The sequence below is a fragment of the Gopherus flavomarginatus genome, chromosome 2 (assembly GCF_025201925.1).
Source record: "Gopherus flavomarginatus isolate rGopFla2 chromosome 2, rGopFla2.mat.asm, whole genome shotgun sequence".
NCBI classification, from domain to species: Eukaryota; Metazoa; Chordata; order Testudines; family Testudinidae; genus Gopherus; species Gopherus flavomarginatus.
This window is the reverse complement of record NC_066618.1, coordinates 285,657,084-285,677,465: the sequence shown is the minus strand read 5'-3', so window position 1 is coordinate 285,677,465 and position 20,382 is coordinate 285,657,084. Positions and strand designations below refer to the sequence as shown.

General features: G+C 41.0%; 1 protein-coding gene across 2 annotated transcripts in view; it reads right to left on the bottom strand.

The window, feature by feature from the left end:
• TG (thyroglobulin) overlaps positions 1 to 20,382 on the bottom strand; it is a 213,418-nt gene that overhangs the window by 155,826 nt on the left and 37,210 nt on the right. For both annotated transcript variants that reach the window (XM_050940484.1, XM_050940485.1), the window contains exons 15-20: positions 19,321 to 19,432; positions 16,527 to 16,727; positions 12,984 to 13,193; positions 11,677 to 11,831; positions 9,831 to 9,987; positions 5,512 to 5,736 (exon numbers count right to left, since the gene is read on the bottom strand). In XM_050940484.1, the coding sequence (XP_050796441.1) occupies positions 5,512 to 5,736; positions 9,831 to 9,987; positions 11,677 to 11,831; positions 12,984 to 13,193; positions 16,527 to 16,727; positions 19,321 to 19,432 (1,060 nt within the window). The remainder of the gene's footprint in view (positions 1 to 5,511; positions 5,737 to 9,830; positions 9,988 to 11,676; positions 11,832 to 12,983; positions 13,194 to 16,526; positions 16,728 to 19,320; positions 19,433 to 20,382) is intronic.

Genomic DNA, 20,382 nt, shown 5'->3' with positions numbered 1-20,382 from the left:
CCTAGACATGCCTTTTAGAAAAATATCCAATCTTAATTTTAAAATGGTCACGATGGAGAATGCACCATGACACTTGTTCCAATGGTTATTTACTCACACAATGAAAAATGTACTTATTCCAGTCTGAATTTGTCCACCTTCAACCTCTAGCCATTGTATCATGTTAGACCTTTCTCTGCTCGACTGAAGATCCCATGATCAAATATTTGTTCCCCATCTAGATACTTATAGACTGTAATCAGGTCACCTCTTAACCTTTTCTTTGTTAAGCTAAATAGATTGAACTCTTTGAGTCTACCATTATAAGGCATGTTTTCTAATTCTCTAATCAATCATTCTCATGGCTCATTTTCTGAACTCTCTTCAATTTATCAACATCCTTCTTGAATTGTGGGCACCAGAAGGACACAGTATTCCAGCAGCGGTCACACTAGTGCCAAATATAGAGCCAGAATAATCTCCCTACTCCCACTTGAGATTTCTGTGTTTATGCACTCCTGGAACGCAATAGCTCTTTTGGCTACAGTGTCACACTTGGACTTCATGTTCAGCTGTTCACCGTCACCCCCAAATCTTCTTCAGAGTCTGCTTCCCAGGATACAGTCCCCTATCCTGTAAGTATGGCCTACATTCTTTGTCCAGATGACAGGAAGGAAAATGTAATGGAGATGAAAAGGAAGATTAATGCCCAGTGCATGTCTCAGAAGGAATACACTGAGCATAACAAATTCCTGAGACCACCAGAATGGCTTACTGCCATCAAGAGTTATCCAAACTGCCCTGTAGCAAGGGAAAAATGTCATGGAACAAGAAATAAAACAACTAACTAACTAAATAAGCTCAGGATCTGAGAAAATATTTTGTAGCCCAACAACCAACTGGACCAGGAAAGAGAGAAAAGAGTAAGGAAAATGGCTTTCACTGCTAATTATATTTAGTATGTAAGGGTAAATCTATTGAGGTTCTGATTGAAGAATCATCTCAGATCGAGTTTTTTCCATCTTCACAGCACCTTACAGAAACTCCTAAGTAATAAGTTACTAATATTATCATCATCCCCCTTTACGTATGAGGAAACTAAGCCAGAGAGGATAAATGACTTGCCATAGGGCACGTATGTGATGCTTAATAGTTAGTAACCACAAACAACATATAATAGGAGAACCAGATTAAGAACTCAGGAGTTCCTACCTGGTAAATCCTGTGTTTGGAGACTTCTAGGCCATGACCTACTGGCTTCACCAAGTAATGCACAGCTGCATTTCTAGACTAAGAACTAGAAAATGAAATCTCTATAAAAGCTGGACCGTGAAGAATTTTGCCACACTCAACAGCTCTTTCAAAAGCCCATTAAAACATTCTTTTACAAAGGCAGTTGGTAGAATCAGCTCAGTACAAAACAGGAGCCATCAAAATTAATTGTACTCTTAATGTTGCAGCTAACTCATATTCCTGATCTTCACTTTCTGTAGTATCTATACATGATAGGTATAAAAAGGTCCACTCCATTTAAAAGTCCTCCTGCTCTGTGCACTGCATTCCATTAAATTCAATGGCAAAAATTACCTCAAGCCAAGTTAAGGTTGCTTGGTGTTCTGTCGATCCCTTGAAGAATGTTGAGCTGAGCAAACCTCAGACTTCTGAAACCCTGGAAATGTACAGTCCAGGCTGTCCAAATATTTTGATTACGTTCCCCCAGAATAAAATTGACCCCATGACTAAAATATTGTAGCAACTTCCAGTCCAGGTTGGGCTTATGATTAACTTTTCTTTAGTTATGTTAACTGAAGGGTGAGTTTACAGCCATCAACTTTAATGAAGTCTGTGATTCATCCAGTCATGAGTACCTCTCAGCTTAACAGTGCATTGCAGAAGAAGGAAGCCATTTTGTAGGGGCCTATAACTCAAGAACCTCATTTGACTCAAGTAAAATGAGCCCAAATATGGATCACTAATGCTAGCCCATGCCTCAATGAGGCATACCAAATTTCAAAAGGAACCTGAGCTACCATTCAGCTTCTAGAGCACTTACAAAAGTCATACATTAAGGCAAGAATGGATACTCTTCCCATTTTTCTCTATCTGCAGTTGTGAACTGTAAAAAAATTACATTTTCCTTCAATATAGTTCTGAAATTCCAATCCTCCAATGTTTTACAGGGTGCCATGGCACTACCTTGGGTAAAACTCAACAGACTGAGACTATTTTGACTCACATCACGTCAATAGTTTGATCTAGCTCTGTGTGAAAAACCAAAAAACAAGACAAAACAACCAAAAAAACCCACCTAGAAATTTTTTTGAAAAATGGTTATTTTCCAGGGCTTATATCTCTGCAATCTGTAGCTCAAATGACTCCAAATTTATCAATAACCCTACCCTGACCCTTCCTGCAGTACAATAAATTTCAAAGGAATCCAACTAATAACGTCAATTTTAGAGGCATTAGAAAGGTCGAAGGTATCAGAGGGGTAGGCGTGTTAAACTTGCACAAATACAGACAGATATCATCTTCCTTTCCAAAGAATCCTGTGGCACCTTATAGACTAACAGACGTTTTGGAGCATGAGCTTTAGTGGGTGAATACCCACTTCGTCAGATGCAGGTCAGAAAGCTTGAACTTTAAACAGAAGTAATGACTGAACCTCAACTTTAATGGCATTGCCACGCCATTATAAAAACAACCAGTTCCTGTATTACTACAGTAACACATCTTAATAGCCAGATTGCTGGAGGAATCCAGTTTAGGTCAACAGTTATTGAAAGTTGTTAACATATGATGAATGCTCAGGGGGAACTAAACTGGGCTTTCAAGTCAATTTCCCATCCATGTTTGCAGTATTGCTGCCTGTGACTACACTACAGGCTTTATTAGCCTGTACATAGGTGTAGAAAAGTTCTGCTGATTCTCCCTGCTAAGCAGACCAGGTGAGTTTCATTGGCTCTCATCAGGAACATTTGTAAAAGGGGAAATGGGAGGGCGTGTGGGGAGAATCCCTAACAAACAGACAGATTAAGAAGGCACTAGGTCTAAACACTGTCCCTCATTAGAGTCTTTTTCTTAAATTGAAAATGACAGTGAGCTTTTGGACAATACCATTTTACATGCTACATCTGCATATCTGAGTGTGTATGAATGGCATGAGATTTCCCTCCAGAAACTGATGTAGCATTGGCTGCCTTCAGTGCATTTTTTACCTCAAGTTAATTGATTGGCAATTAATTTGAGGAAGTTAACATGGTGAGCCTAGCGTAAACTAGAGACAGTTGTAGCCTAGAACAAATGATTGAGAAGTGTCCATGCTAGCCTGAAGGCCTTGTCTTCACTAAGGAAAAAAGGTATGTTTCTTCATATGTGGTAAGTATCATAAGGTACAATTCTAGTGAAGACAAGGCCGTTTGCAGTTTTAACATACGTTAACAGGTTGAGGTGAACCCTAGGCTTCCCATAGACTTTAGTGACCATATGTTACCTGACATGAGTTAAGAACACATGTTTTCTCCTAGTGAAGACACACTGGTACAAAAACTGGGTTTAACTACTTTGGTTAGGGGTGTGATTTTTTTTTAATCAAAATAGTCATACTAGTCTAACCCCTAAGGTAGATGCAGTTATATCAGGATAGCTTATTCCTCTTCCCATACACGAATAGATATAACAGCACCTTTATACCAGTATAACTATAGCCACCGTAAGAGGGGATGTATTGCTTTAACTATCCTGGGGTAACGAAAGCATTACAACTTTATAGAGTAGACTAGACACCAGTGCTTTCAACCCAGAACCTTTTGCCATCACTAAAATGCATATAACTTTTAAAACAACAACAACAACAAAAGAAATGTTTTGCCAGTATTCCCACTGACAGCAAGACAGGAGCTTCACTCCTTATCATCTGGCAACACCCTGTTACTTATTTTTATTGTTTGGGTTTTTCTCCTCTTTAAGATATAAAAAGCATCAAAGGGCTGCAGCATCTTCAGAACTCTAAACATAAAAACTCCAGCTTGTGTTTCCAGGTCAGCTACTTAGTTGGCATTGTAAGGCATTCGATTTTGTTTTTTAATAAAGAACATTAAACAGAACAATACGGGACTGAAACTAACTAAAGATGTCATCAGTATTATCTGGTGTGGGAAAGCCAGGGCATAACTGTTTTTATTCTCTGCTCTTGGACATAACAGTGAACTCCCATCAGGCTGCAGGGAAAGCAGACAAAGGGTGTCTGGGGTTTGACAAAGGATTGTGGCAGAATGGCAGATGTGCTCCTTCTGGGTGAAATTCAACTCTTTGCACCACCCACAGCCCTCAAAACAGAGTTTGGGTGGGAGATAAGCAGTGCACAGGCCTGGGCTGGTTCTCTGTACTGGGGTGAATTTCACCCTGTTTATACCAGTCAGATTGTTTGACCGTAGTGACATCAAGCAGCTTTCAGTGTTTTTGTTGTCCCTGTAATGTGCTGACCACAGGGGAATTCTCCCAATGAAAACAGGGCCCTGTGTCCTTATTCTGGCAAGTTGTCTTCATATGAATTTATTCATTGTCAGGGGCTTTAAATGGATACGGCTTTCAAAAAATAGCAAGATAATGCTGAAGTTTGCCACACCGAAAGCATTGTTGCGTCAGGAGATTGGCCAATCCCCTCTCCTGCTCCTGCACCAGAGGAAAGCCATTCCTGCTCTTACTCTGTAGTTCTGAGGAATTCCTGTCCAGCTGGGAGATGTGGGGCCTAGGGAAGTTGGGGCTCAATGGGCCATTGAGAGTGGAGAGGGGTCCGAGTTTCTGGAGGGCTGGAGCACGCAGGAATATTGGGGAAAATTGACAGAAGGAGCAAAGTCACTAAGGGAAGGGAATCTAGGGGGAACGTTGAGTCAGTGTCCAGTGAAGAAGGAGATACAGAAACCTAACAGCAGAGGAATAAGGGAGCAGAGCAGCAATCAGGTTGTGTGTTGGCCGGGGCTGAGAGAACTTCCATCTGCATCTTGTACTGGCTCATCCAACTCCTGGGACTTTGCCCAGGAATACAAGATCCCAGGACTGCTGGCACCTCTGCAGCTGCTCAGTGAGCTGGATTCTATTCTGATTCATGCATCACCACCAGATGTTTTAGCAGAGTCTTTATTTCTAGTGGTGGTGCACAAGCCAGGAAGAGCCTCCCCTGACTTTCCGATACCAGGCTGAACTTCCAAAAACATGATCTTCTTATTTACAACTGGGCACATTTCAGATGAAATCTGAGGGTCAGACACAGAATCTAATGCTGCCCTTTGCAGAGAATCACTTTTCAGAGTGTAACTGAACTTTAAGGATAGCAAGAATAGCACAAGAGTGGCTCCTGCCTCAGTGAGGGCCTTGCATTCACATTGGTGCTTCACACATCCCACCCATAGGTAGAGACTGACACCTGAGAAGTGTGCCAATGAAAGTTTCCTGTTAATGTTCCGACTGTAACTTTGCACGGACTCACAATAACCACAGCAACAAAGGAGGGAAAGTCAAAAGGAAACATACCACATCCTTGGGAATTTGGGATTGCTCTCCCAAGAGATGGACTTCTTCGAAATCCACTCCTGCATCCGAGCTGAACACTGGGAGATAGGTCAAAATCTTCATCTCGGGGAAAACGAATGGATGTATCTGCTGGGAACTGTTTGGAGTCCAAGTGTAACACAAAGCCACCACTTTCAATCAGTGCTACAAAGCGTCCAATGAGATTCTCCCCAACAATTGCTTTTTCTAAAGGAAAAAGAAATACAGCAGCACAGTTATGATACTGGATCTAGCTGGAAAAAAATAATATCAGGCTGATAAGCTTTAAACAAAAGGTACAGATAGATTCGGATTCCCCGGATGCCTCAGGGGACAGCAGACGTGTAGACATCTTCCACAATGGGACCCCGGCCGGTTTGGGAGCATTTGCTGCTATTTAATGCAAACAATAACCAGTCATTAATAACACCCCTGGGTAATTGGCATAAACAAAACTCAATTTTTAATCTTGTATCAGACTTGAGACGCAGAACCCAGTTCAGGATAACATGAATTTCAGAGAATTGAAGTTTTGATGATCAGATTTAACCTGATTGTTTCAGTGGACACTGCTTTCTTTCTCTTAGATTCATAGGGTTTGATGCCAGAAGGGACCACCAGATCGTCTAAACTGACCTCCTGTATATCACAGGCCACCTCCACCACCCACCACTTGCAACTAAACCCAACAACCAAAATTAGATCAAAGTATTACCGCCCACAGGAGATTAAGCTATTATGTGCCAAAGACAGAGAATAGGACGGACCAAGATGTATCAGTGCTCAAGGCTCCTGCAGTGTCAGGGAACTGATTAAGTGAGATATACCCAGATAATCCTGGCAAGTGATCCACACCCACATGCTGCAGAGGAAGATGAAAACCCCCAAGATCCCTGCCAGTCTGACCTGGGGGAACATTCCTTCCCAATCCCACATATGGTGACCAATTAGAACCTGAGCACATGAACAAGAACCAGCCAGCCAAGAACCTGAGACAGAGAACGCTTGATGAGACTTCAGAGTGCTGGCCCACCCCAGCCAATGACCCATCTCCGGCCACGGCCATCCCTGACGCTTCAGAGGAAGGAGATTAAAAAGAAGCCCAGATTACACTCAGTGGGGGTGGGGAGTGGCAAACTGCTTCCTAATCTTTAACAGTGTAGCAACCAGCCTTTACTGCCCTGCAGCGCCAGCACTGGATACCCACCTGTGCAGAGATGACCACGCCCCTCTTCCCTGTAGCTCAGGATAAAGATTAATTGGAGACTTGCCTTCCAGGGGAATGTGAGTATCCTTCCCTTCCCTTTATTCTGTGACCAAAGAACCTGGCTCTCCTATTGCTTCTGTAAGGACAGTGTCCTATGCTCAGTATGTGTGGATTCCTTGGTTTGGCTGGGCCAGGAGGGAGACAGACACAGCAGGGCTCTTGGAGGAGATTTTGTTTGCTAACCCTTGCTGAGAAGCTTATGGCTTCATTTGAAATATTCACAGATTTTGTTGCTATGAATTTGCAAGGTGAGAGCTTCCAAATGGCTTCCGAATAGCCATAACTGATGCCCAGCATGGTAATACATCAAACAGGAAGCATCCCAGGTGTACATTTTGTACTGTCTTTGGGTTCTCCCAAATGGAACGTCAGCTTCCAGACTGTGAATGCTGGGGTTTTTAAGAGAGGTATGTGAAAATGTGCATCCTATGGTAAAATTATTTTCAGCAGAGCAGCTGACTCAAATCAATCGTACTTCTGCACTGTTCTGTGTCTAGTTTCCTGATTATGTGCTGTAACTTAGGAGTATCTTTCCAGCTGCACTAAGTGGGAAAATTTCACAACTAGGTGCAGGCAGCTAATGACGCAACTCTGTACAGCTGGCTGCACTGAAGAGACTATAGTATTATTATGCTTATTCTGCAAGAACACTCTTAACCTGGAGCACACAAACTAAATCAAGCAAGAACAAGAACACAGATACAGCGACTCCAGGAGGAATATGCCATAAAGAAAGAAGAGTGTTAGGAAAGACAAACAAGACTTTATATACAAAATGGCAAAGGCTGCACAGATCCCTGTAACACAAAATGACATGAAGACACTCTGCAACATCACTAGACAGTTGTCAAGAAGAAAAACAATACCAACCAACCAATTCAAGGCAATAAGGGCAACTTAAAAACAAAGTCATCAGAACAATTGAATACACGGAGACAGTACTTCAGTCAACTACTGAATGGCAAGTCAGTGACCAATCCCCCAGATACAAAAGAAGGAGAAGATCTGGATGTCAAATTAAGACCTAGTCCCAGAGCAGAAATAGAGAGGACAGTCAATCGGTTAGAAAGTGAAAAGGCACCAATTCCAGACAACTTTCCATTGGATGCTCTTGAACACAGTAAATATTTTGAAAGGCCTCTTACAAAAGATATGGGAAGAAGAAAAAATACCAAACAAATGGGAAAATGGTCATATAATGAAGCTACCAAAGAAAAGAAACCTCAGTCAGTGTAAAATCTGGAGGGGAATTCAGTTGCTGTTTATCCCAAGTAAGGTATTTACACGTATTATTCTAAACAGAATAAAGAAAGTAGTAGATTCAAAGTTAAGACAAGAACAGGCAAAGTTCTGACAGGGTACATCATGTACAGATCAAATAGGAATCCTGCACATCATTGTAGAACTGTCAGTCAAATGGCAGTCACCGCTTTATATGAATTGTATAGATTTCCAAAAAGCCTTTGATACAGTGGGTAGAACAGTGTTAGGAAGTTGCTATGCCACTGTGGAATCCCTAGATTCTCTGATCAGTAAACCATCTAAGAACTTCTGGGTCCTCAGATTCCAGTGGGATAGTAAGCCATCCTCAAGACAAAAAGGGAGGAAGAAGAAAAATCATTGTAAATGTTTTGTAATGCTACTAAATATGTCATGATAGGAACACCTCCTTGTGAAGCTATTTTGTGCTCCAGGGATGCAGGTGAAAATTCTTTCTGTCTTCACAAACTGTACATACAAGGTGCAGACCGGAGAACCGAGATATATCTCTGAGTGTGTGCAGGGAACAGTTACAATAGTAAGAAACTGAAGCTGTACAACTTTAATTGACTTTTCTGCTCCCCTTACAATCATTCAGGTGTAAAGAATAGCTCCAGCATGAGAAAAATGGGACATTTAACATCAGTTCAGACTGAATTCATACTTTCATCCGTACATTGTAGTGTTCAATCATTCCCTGAAAAGCATTTCAGGACTGGGGGAAAACTGTAGCATGAACAGGGACAAAATGTATTCCCAATACTCTAGAAGACTGTTCAAACTAAACTTTAATATAAAACTGAATATAATTGTACATGGATCCACCATACACAAACAATTTAATATTCATGTTCCCCCAAATGGATGTAAACACAAACAGACCGTGTAATTGTATGCTAACCACACAACCACTCCACTCAGAGCCAAATTCTAAAGACTTTTGAACTCAGTTCCGATCAAGCAACAGCACTGGAGGGCACATGGAGTCTTGAAATCCCCAAATTAGAAAAGGGAACTTGCGGAGGTAGGGTGGTTGTTTTTTTAAAATGCTGAGAATGGCATTCCAAAGCCACAGTACTGTAGACGTGCCAGCATGAGGGGTACCGGAGCTGGGGATAAATGCGACGTCTCTTGTTTCTATGTTGGCAGAGGCCAGCAGTGTTCACTGCTTCTAGTCAAGAAAGGAGTGCCTTGCCCTGATTCTGTAGCTGACTTTGCAACCACACTGATGGATTGTGTGTATACTGGGCACAAGATTTCGGATGTAGAGTTAGGCACCTGGATCCTAGAAGAACCTATATAGAATACAATAGTGTAGGAGAGGAACTTTGACAACAGGTGCAAACTATGGCTTCCACCAAGCCCAACTCAAGTCGTATGTTACACAACTGTTCCCATTGTTGGGGACATGACCAGTGCGGTGCAACAGCTGAGATAAGCTTGCCCATGTCAGAAACACAATGATTCTCAACACCAGCTGAGAGAGACTCAGATGGAGAGCCCTGTTTGACAACTATATTCAAACGCGATTCTGTTTCATAGTGTAGTCACAGCCTGAAACAGGCAAGTATTGATCCTTCTCAAAGTCAAATTTTGAAGGCCTTAAAATTCAGAGTGGGGAAAAAACATTCCAGGATAGTCCCCCAATGCCACTTGACATTCCTGACAGTTTTTAAGTTCATTATCCTCTCCCAGGAGTAGGCAGAGGAGTATAATTAACAGCCAAATAGGCTACATAAATAGAAACGTCAACAGAAAGGGTAAAAATACATACCAATATCATGTAAATCAGGGAGAGAAGCTGCTGGGATGCCTTCAAGCTGAGCTTTCCATGTGATGTTCACCCCCAGTCGGTCCACACTCAAACATTCCACCAGCACGGCAGAATCATCGCAAACAGAAACGGAACCCGTGTTTCCAAATGTATTTACCTTAATAATGATTTTCAAAAGAGACAGATTTTAAGGTTTGTGGCCTTTTCGCCCTCACTGCTGCCTCTGTATCAGAATATTTACATGGGCCTATGCTCAAAACAAGCATTTGACAAGAGGGGATGTTTTCAAAAGCATCTAAGTCCCATTTTTTAAAATGACCCATGCACTGAGAAGGCTAAGTACTACTGACTTTCAGTGAGAGTTAGGAGCCTAAGTGCCTAAGTCCCTTTTGAAAACGGCCCTTGGGCTTCTAAAGCACTTAGATGCTTTTGAATTTTTTATCCAAGGTCTTTTTTATACACAAACCAGATATTGACTCTAAGATGTATTGCATTTACTATACGTATTGCATTTACTGTTACTTGTACCAGAATAAGACTGCTTAAATGATTTTCCTTTGTCACAATACCTGTGGCATAGACAATGCAACACACAGGAGATTTCACTCCCTATCTAAGGTTTTTGAACTGACTCCCATCACCCTCATGTCTGAGTAATTTCCAGTTTATCTGACTGGCATGGCAAGGTTCCTGGTAGGCTCCATGGAATTGTTATCTTTTCTGATGATAAACATCTCTGCCTTAGGGGGCTAAAATCTGGGTCCACTGGTTGCTGAGAAACTACCACATCAGTGCCATCATCCAAAAGCTCTGGCAGAATAGTGATTGACGGGCTATGAGCCTCATGGGGTCAAGCACCACAGGATATGCCACCCACAGAGAACCTGCCTGGCAGTGCTGCCTTTGGCTCTGATTTCTGGCTTCCAGCTCCAGCTCTGATGCTTGGCTGTGGCCACTAGACCTAACTCTGTCTCCACCCACTAGGGAAGACCACTCACACCCTAGCTGTAACAGAATTGACTGGTGTTGCAAGAGTGGACTGGAGGGGGCAGGGTAATTGTTGTAAATACCATGCTGGTTACAGTAGAAAAGGTCTATTATGCAGGAAGGATCTGCAGCTTGACCTGAACCTGCCCACCAGAGTTCAGCAACTACTTTAAGCAGCATTAATGGAATAGTGTGAGTATCAAAATAGTTCATATTCAGCATTTAACACTGATTGAATTGTATATTGTAGGAAACCTTAGCATGTAAGAGACAGTATTAAAACTGGAATTTTGCGTACGAAATGGAATAATTGTTATGCATGGTGGAGTGAAATTCACCCCTCTGCAAAGGGCTGTCACAGTGTCTATGTACCACTTAAACAACGCATAGGCCTTGTGCTGGTCTTCCACACAGGGTTGAAGTTCACACAGTAGAAAGGGTTAACGTAAGAAGAGAAGCATACTAGTTTGGTGGAAGCCACTGCACTGCACATTTAGACAAGACCACATATGAGAAAACATACTAGTAATGAAATGAAATTCAAGAATGGTCAATTTGACCCTGATTATCAAAACAAACGTCCTAACACTGAGATGTATTATAATGTGTTGTTAGCTGATGCTGTATGAGTCAGAATATAATCCAGATCACTCCTCTCCATAGCTGAAAGTCTGTATAAAGTCCTGGAAGTCTGTGGAAAAATTCACTCCAAATGATCCAAATTAAATTTTTGGTCTGTGATCATCTGTGAATGGGTTATCTATAAGACCCTATATTTTTTTGTCTCTGCCTTTTCATCTCCAGAACATAAGATGCTGTACACTTTTTTCACGCATCCAGAAAAAGAAACGTAGAATACCTGAATGTGACAGAAACCAAGGGCCTTCAATTCATCGAATATAAAGATCTGGAATGCCTGCAGTAAACCAGCATAGTCAGAGCTGCAGGTCTTCTCAGAAGGCAGCAATAGCTCAAAGTGTGTTTGAGCTTGGACATTCTGAAATAACTGGAGCTCTGAAAAAGAAAAAAAAGGTGTTTAGTGCCCTTAATATTTATGGTGCAACATTTACCAAAGCTGCCTTTCATAGTTACCTAGGGGAGAGGTATAGAAAAGCCATTGACACGGCAAGACAAGTTTTGATCTTGCATCAACACCTGTTCCGCAAATACTAAAGTGATTTAGAATTTTTCTCTCTCTCTTTTTTTTTTTCCTAAAGAGAGAACTGCTTAGGCTTAGGGTGAAAGATGGATTAAATTTTAGATTGAGACCATAATCCAGATCCAAATGTGTTTATCTTTTTATTTTATTTTTTGGGTGGTAGGCTGTGTGTGTGTGCTGGGGGGATGGTGGGTGCTTTGTTGTGGGTAGGAATGTTTGAAACCAGCATTTCAATTTGGCCTACTGTAGAGACAAGGGTCAGCTGCAAAGTTGAGTTCCAGAGCTGATCCATACTGCCTCAGACTTCAGTAGTGTTCAGCTCTGACATTTTGACCAGAGCCCATTCCTGTCCAAATCATTGACATGGCTAGTGGTAAGAAAGAACTGGCCACATGAGTTCAGAACAGACACATGCAGCTTCCAAGATTTGAGGTGAGTTTTCTTCTTTAACAAAACAAAACCACCAAGTGGCAGCCAATGAAAATGGCAATAACCTTAGGGAACAGATTGTTACAGAAAGACACAGAAGTAACAAAGTTACTTGATTATGCAAATAAACATTTGAGTTCTGCTAAATTCAGACATCTGGCACTAATCTGTTCTTTCAGAAGTAAGTGATTTCATCACAGCCATTTCATGACACCAGCGTCTTTTCACTTACAGAGAAAAATCTATATTTAGAAGAAATATCCATCTATTTATATCTCTATAATTACAGAATAAGGGAACAGTTACAGGTGTGGGAGTTGCTGAAAGGCAAAGATGAGGATGAAGACAGAGCGCAAGATTGACTTACTGCACATCCTTATTTAGAAGTCACGGATCTAATTACTTCCTCCTCTTATTGTAATTTAAAGGTACCTTCAAAATGAGGGCAGCTTCTGTTAAATCTATTTAGTTTCCCCTGCATCCTCCCTGGTGAAGGTGCAGGTACTAAACATGGGTGGCTTCTAAACATTGATCTGAGGTTAAATATGAGAACACTCCTCTGTAGCAGCTGTACTTACTCTGACAGCTTTGAGAGAGGGGGGGTTCTGAGAGCCAACGGCGACTCTCTCTATCACACAGGAATGTCGCATTGGAAAAGGCGCTATGGAAGCCTTGACGACAAATCAACTGGCACTTCTGAAAACTCTGATTTTGTTCAGAGACATTTGCACAGAAAAGTGCTCCATTGACCACGTAAGACACATTGAAAGGCAGGGAGCACTGGGGACCTGGGAAGATATGAAGAAAAGGAACATGTGAAAGATAAAACTCTGAAACATTCAGGATAAACTCTCCAAGTAACCCTCATCAACCCCTAGGCAGGGAGTTCCCACTGATGTCAGTGGTCTTGATCCAATGCTCTTTGAAGCCAACGAAAGGACTTACATTGACTTCAGTGGGCATTGGACTGGGCTCAGAGACTGCTGCATGCATGGTTTGAAAGTATTATTTGGCCATTAGAGTGGAAAGGCCTTCATATCAATTTCATCCATCTCATCAGAAAGCTCACTTGCTTGTCAAATATAGCTCATCTTCCCAAACACTGACTATGTCACAGCACCTCCTCTTCATGTCACTCTTCAGTGTAGAACATTATGGCGTGGAGCTAAGAGAAGAATATCAGTTGCTCATTGTCTTAATTTCCAACTCTTATGCTACTTAACAAGTTTCCCTTACGGCATCTTTTTAAAAAATGAAGTGTATTATATCTCAGTAAAAAGGTCATTGCAAGATTTCCTGTCCTCTTAGTGATTCCCGATCAGCTCATAAATTCAAAGCCAGAGGCCAGGAAGGGAGGCGGTCGCTTGCTTTACAAACTCCCAAAGCAATTCCTAAGACTTCTGGAGATAAATACAATTATCAGCACAATACGATCAGTTCTAACATATAACACAGGAAATTTCTATTATCACCAGTTTATCTGTTGTCATCGTAGGTGTTTAGGGCAACTTATGTTAATAGCTCTTCACATGGGGCAATGTAAAACCAACCTGTTGTCTTCTGTATTGCTCTAATATTTTTCACAACCAACAGGCCACATTGTGCTCTCATCTATACTGGCCCAGTATGGTTAATTCTAATGGGGTGTGCTGATGTATCAAGAGCAGACTTTTCCTCAAAGAATGTAAAATTTAGAGTTGCCGCCTGTACTCCTTTGTTTTTCCTGTATCATACATAGGTTTCAGCTTGGGTCCCTCATTACTGAATCCAAACAGTAACTTCCTTGTTTGGCCCAGCCTCCAGTTCCTTCCTCATTCTTGTTAGGCTGACAAGCAGCTCACAAGAGAAAGGCTGTGTTGTCATTTTTACACTTCTGAAGCCCATTTGCTCTTGTTGTAGGAATGAAGAGTGCCTTTCGCCATCCACCCAGTCACTGGCAATTCATTCCTGTGGCTTAACAGTCACTAAGTAGAATGTTGACTCCTCTCTCTCCCCAACACTTTTAACAATCTACCTAGGAAAGTCATCATATCCGGGACTTGCATCTGAATTTACTCAGAATATCCTGTCGCTCTTTCTCCGCGCACTCCATTTATGAATAGTGGAAAGATGGAATGTGAGTGGTGAGGAATAGGAAGATACTTGGAATTAACAAGATGTACACATCAACAAGAAAATGTTGGATTCTATCAAACTCTACTACATGGAAGCAGAAAATGAGCTATGGGGAACCCAGCTATTATGGAACTGATTGCTCTAATAAAAACCATTTGTATTAAATGTGCACTTGAAAGTTACAACTTACAGTTACTGCTGTCTTTTCTGATACAGACAAATGGATTTATAGTATTCTCCAACTATGTCAGATTCATCTGCTCACAGGCAACTTTCCCATCTTGGAAATATGTACAGGATAGTGATAAAGACTTGGGCTACTTCTCAGGCCTATTCCAGAGCTCTTAACAATAGTGATTAGTAATAATCAGAAGTTACAGGCTGGATTGACAAGCCACTTGGAGGAAAATAAGAACGCCCTGAACCTTCATCTTAAACTCTAACCAAACTGTTTAAGTTCTAAAACATTCCATTAATCATTTTTTATCCATTATTTTCATTTTTTTCTGTTTCCAGAAGTTTCCAGAAGTAGATGTGACAAAATTCCAGGAGAAAGGTTGTTCTTGGAGTATCTTCACAGCCTGACTGTACACAGAAGGTAAAAGGAATCTTGCAAGAAAACCTGTTCTTGTGAGATTTTCCAATACCTCTTTCTAACAATTTTGGGCTGGAGAAGTATCTAAATCATGAATTGTTACTGATCACTCTTGTGCCTGCATCCATTAGAGATGGGAAAAAAAAACCTACTGGGCATTGGATGCTCCAAAACAATGCCTGGCACTTATGCAAAACCTGCCAACATCTTGAAGTGTAGCTTCCATTTTCAGCCCATACTCAGGGAAAACTGCTATTGACCTTCAGTGGGAGTAAGGACAGAGAAAGGACTTCAGAATGTAGGACCTAGTTTGCATCTTCTCCACTCGTCCTTTCTGCCAAATCGTGCTCTTCCTGGAGCCTGTCAAAAGCTCTTTCACCTTTCTCTGCTGCTCTTCTGACACCCTGAGAGCATTCTGGTTTCCTAGGCTCCCTAAAAGTCAGGATTTCTCACAAGATCTCTCCTACAGAATGCTCTATTTCTGCAATGTAATGTTAGACATTAGCTTCCAAATTCCTAAAGGATTCATCCATGTGACTAGCATACATTGCTGCAGCCCTGTGTTGAAATAGTTAGATATATATGTAGAACTCTGCAAATCCCAGAATCACATAGGGAATCCTACATACTTTCTTGTAGTTTGGTCTTTTTTCAAATCTACCAACAACATTCATTTAAAAAATAGAACAAAAGTGCACAAGAATATCCAGCAGGGGATGATTCTGGCCTTGAAGAAGTTTTTCTAGATCTAATTTCTGTGAATTTATCATTGTAATTTGGACCATATTATTGAAAAATGTTTAATTTGTTCTGCTTCAGTTCAGTGATGGGGAATCGATAACAGTTATTGGAAATTAAGTTTATCCAAATCTCTCTGAAATCATGCTGCAAATCTTGACAGAATTCCAGATCTTTGTGGCTTTGGCGAGGCAGGAAATACTCTGTGAACAGGTAGTGTTTTGGCTCATCTACTTTATCATCCTGGTCAAAGGCCAAAAGTAGGAATTACAGAAATACACATTTTTTTTCAGCCAGTTAATTTTTTTCAATCCAAGGGCAGGCTGAGACTGGGATCAGTTGAAGTCTTGGGCAAACTGTTCAGGGTGGTTCTTAGACTAGCATAACTGGCTCATCTGTCTTGACTCTTCATTACCACTAAGATTGGCCACTGAATCCAAAAGCCCTCTCCCCTGCCCAACCAAACACAACCCTCTGAACTTTAAGGAAGTTTGGAAAATGCGCCCAGCCTGGCTGGAGCCTCTAAATACATAGATAGATAAAAATAAATCTCTTTAACAGGAACAGGAACCTAAATCTCAACACAGCTAAATGTTGGGAAAGTTTAGATCAGGGTCCTGTTTCTGGATCTGAACCTTGTGTAAATTTTATTTTGATTGTTGCCACAACTCACTTTCACATGCTGGCCTTTCTCCTCTTACTCGTGTTCCAGGCACCTCCTCTCCATTCTCAAAGACACACCAACACCTTTCCTGATCCTGGTCACACTGGACTGGTGAGAAGTTTCCGTTGTCCCCTTCACACTGAGGAATGTACCCTTTGCCAATTTCTCGTAAGCTAACTTTGGACGTTAGCATACTACAGAAACCAGGACCTTTAAAGACAAGAGATTGATTACAAGGGAAAGAGCAGAAAAGGAGAAACTCTGAGCACCTACAGAAATGAACTTCAGTATTGTACAATAATTGTCCAAAACACTATATCTTACCATAATGATACTTTAAATTTGGGGCTATTACTGAAGGAAACAGAGAGATTATAATGGATAAATTGTCATGAGACCATAGTTAAGTTTGTATCAGTATAGATATACATGAGACTTCACTATCTCCACAAAATGCTGCCATTTTGAACCATTTGTATGGAGGGAGGAGAGATAGCTCAGTGGTTTGTGCATTGGCCTGCTAAACTCAGGTCAATTGCGAGTTTAATCCTTGAGGAGGCCACTTAGGAATCTGGGGCAAAATCAGTACTTGGTCCTGGCAGGGGCTAGACTCAATGCCCTTTCAGGATCCCTTTCAGTTCTATGAGATAGCTTAATATAATATATGGAGATATACCTATTTGAATCTTCATAAAGTTGATCTTGTAGAAATACAATACTGATGATACTGATATTTTTTCATATTTAAAACAATTTTGCTTCAACTGTGTTTGAGCACTTTCTATGTTCACTTTCCATGAGTATCCCAGTGAATAAGCTAGTAGAGTTGGAGGAGGGGACTGACAGTTTTCCCATGCCATGAAAATTTTCAAGATTAAAAAAAAAAATTCCCATCCTGAACTGATAACAAAAATTGAAATCTTAAATTTTTTTGCAAAACAATCATCAAACTTTTTTGGGTCATGTCAGTAAAAATGTTTAATTTATATAATCTCAAAGTGTTACATTTGATTTTGACCTTTTTATATATTTAACTTATTCCTTTGGGGTTTTCTATCCTTATTTTAGTATGAAGAGGCTTGGAAAGATTAGTCTGTTTATCAGTAAATATCAGTAAACATCAATTTCACCTTACACACACACACAAACCTATGAAAAAATATTTCCATCAATAATCATCAAAATTTACAGATCAGCAAAGTAAAAAAAATGCTGCTTGAGAACTTATTAGAGTTTGATTTAAGGATATACACTTTGTACATTTTGAGATAGGATGCTGACAATTTATGTTTGTATAGAGCTTTAACTTTTTGAATCTCAAAATCTGCTGTTATTAGTTATTGTCTGCCCTCTCATTGCCTCACTCACTCTCCCTTTCTCTCTCTCTCTCACACACACACACACACACCATAATTTTGAGCAACTATGAAAATTTTGATTGATTAAAAATTTGGTCAAAGATAGACATTGATATTATCTATCAAAATTATACAAAAAATAAAAATCGAATTCTGTCAAGCCTAAATGTAAATTAATTAAAATTTTCAAATAAAAAGTCATTTTGAACCAAAAACAAATTCTCATTTTGAAAATGTTGAAACAGAATGTTTAATCAATTTCAGATTTTTGTTCCCCAGATGTGTTTGTTTATTTATTTTGAACCTGGCGATCTATCAAAACTGACTCTTTTCTGTGAACTGTTTTCATTTTGACAAATTAGCATTTTCTGACAAAAATATTTCATTAGAAGATTCCCAACTAGCTCTATTTATTAACACTAACATACACAAAAAATCTAATTTTAAGTGCCCAGCCCTGCCAACACTTATGAACATGTAACTATACGCTCATGAATAGCTCCAGTTAACTCAATCCCAGCTTGGGGCAAAGTGTTCAGCCTGGTTCTTACCCAATGGGACTGAACCTGTATGTAAAATTACATAGATGAAAGATCTTGCAGAACTGGGAACTAAGTTTGTACTCTTGCATATGTAAATTCTGTATATTCACAACCCACTGATAATGAACAGTCTGAAAGCAGAAATTGTTTGCCAACAATTTCAGTGAAAAGAATAAATTCGAGGGTTTTGCAATTTTTTTTGTGGACAATTTGCAAACATAAAAAAAGCAAATTTTGTTAAATAAATTATTTGTAATGATTTATTCAGCCAGTGATAAGACGTATTGAAGGCATCTTGCAATTTTTTAAATAAACAAATTAAATGTATTTTAATGTGCTGAAAGCTCTAAATGGCACAGGCAAAAGGAACTGATTCACATCTATCTTTTAAAAAGTTAAAAGGTTCCCAGATGTCCAGATAGGTCTGTTCCTATTCCACTGAGCTGCTAGGCACAATTATGGGGTGTTATAGCAAGTGTGGAATCTCACTGGAGCCAGGCCACAGATTGCCATGTAAATAGATGATATTTTATACCTGCTGTGATTTTGTATATATGTTATTTTATAGCCTTTGGAGGAGGATATTTTAAAGTTCAATGGTACTCAGAGACTTCCTCATAATTTATACATCAGAATGAACCATGGGACTGTAAAATCCAGGAACCAGACCTCCAGCTGATGTAAATCAGTGAAGCTCAACTGAAGCCAATTTACGACCATTGAGTACATAAGATTAATGCGGTTGACTTGATCAAGGGGACACTGCAAATAGGTGGCAGGCCCAGGAATAGAACCAGGCCTCTTGACTCCCAGTTGTGTAACAGAGAACCTGTGAGACTGAGACAATAAATGGTTGATTTTCAAAATGGTTTAGCTAGCAAGTTGGTGAATACCAGTACTTACATATGGGGCTGCCATCTGAATCCTTGCTGCTGTGTTGAACTACAGTTCCTGACGTGGGATCCACACACCAAGCACCCGTGTCTGACTTCTGTAGCACAGTATATTCTCCAGTCTAAGATGGACCAATTACAATGTCACTGTAGGGTGATGTACTTTACACAGGGCTGTTGCTAATGCGAAATGTGCACCAGAACCCACATTTCAAAAGCCTTCATCATAGAATCATAGAACTGTAGGGCTGGAAGGGACCTCAAGAGGTCATCAAGTCCAGCCCTCTGCACCGAGGCAGGACCAAGTAAACCTAGACCAGGGATAGGCAATCTATGGCACGGGTGCCGAGGGCAGCACGCAAGCTGACTTTCAGTGGCACTTACACTGCTCGGGTCCTGGCCACCAGTGTGGGGGGCTCTGCATTTTAATTTAATTTTAAATGAAGCTTCTTAAACATTTTTAAAGCCTTTTTTACTTTACATACAACAATAGTTTAGTTATATATTATAGACTTACAGAAAGAGACTGTAGCAGAGTGGACCCCTGCTCCGGCCCTGAAAGGGTTAAAACAGCCCTGGAGAAGGGCTGGGGCTGGAGAAAGCAGCCTTTTAGGCTGGGCTGATTGGGGAAGTGACTGCAGCTGGGGACCACGCCCCAAACTGAGCGGCAGGGCCTAATAAGAAGGCCAGGGAAGCCAAGGGCAGACAGTCTTCCTCTGCCTGTAGAGGGAGAAGGGCCTGGCTGCATAGAACTGACAAGGTACCTAGAGTAAAGCAGGGCTGGGGAAAGGCAGTGGAGCTGGGGAGCTCCTGCCTGGAAATCCCCAGGCTGCGGCCTAGGATTAGGCCAGGAGGTACTGGGGTTGTAGGGCGCAACCCGGGGTAGGCCAAGGCAGCAGGTCCAAACCCCTTTGGTGATGATGAGTGGCTGATACTGCAGTCTGCCCCAGGGCATGGGGCTAGACAATGACTGGCAGTAGCCTACACTGAGGCAAAGTGGGGGTCCCCAGGGAGGGGAAATCCCTAAGGAAAAGGGGTTGCTGCCAGGGGACAGAACCCCACGTAAAAGGGG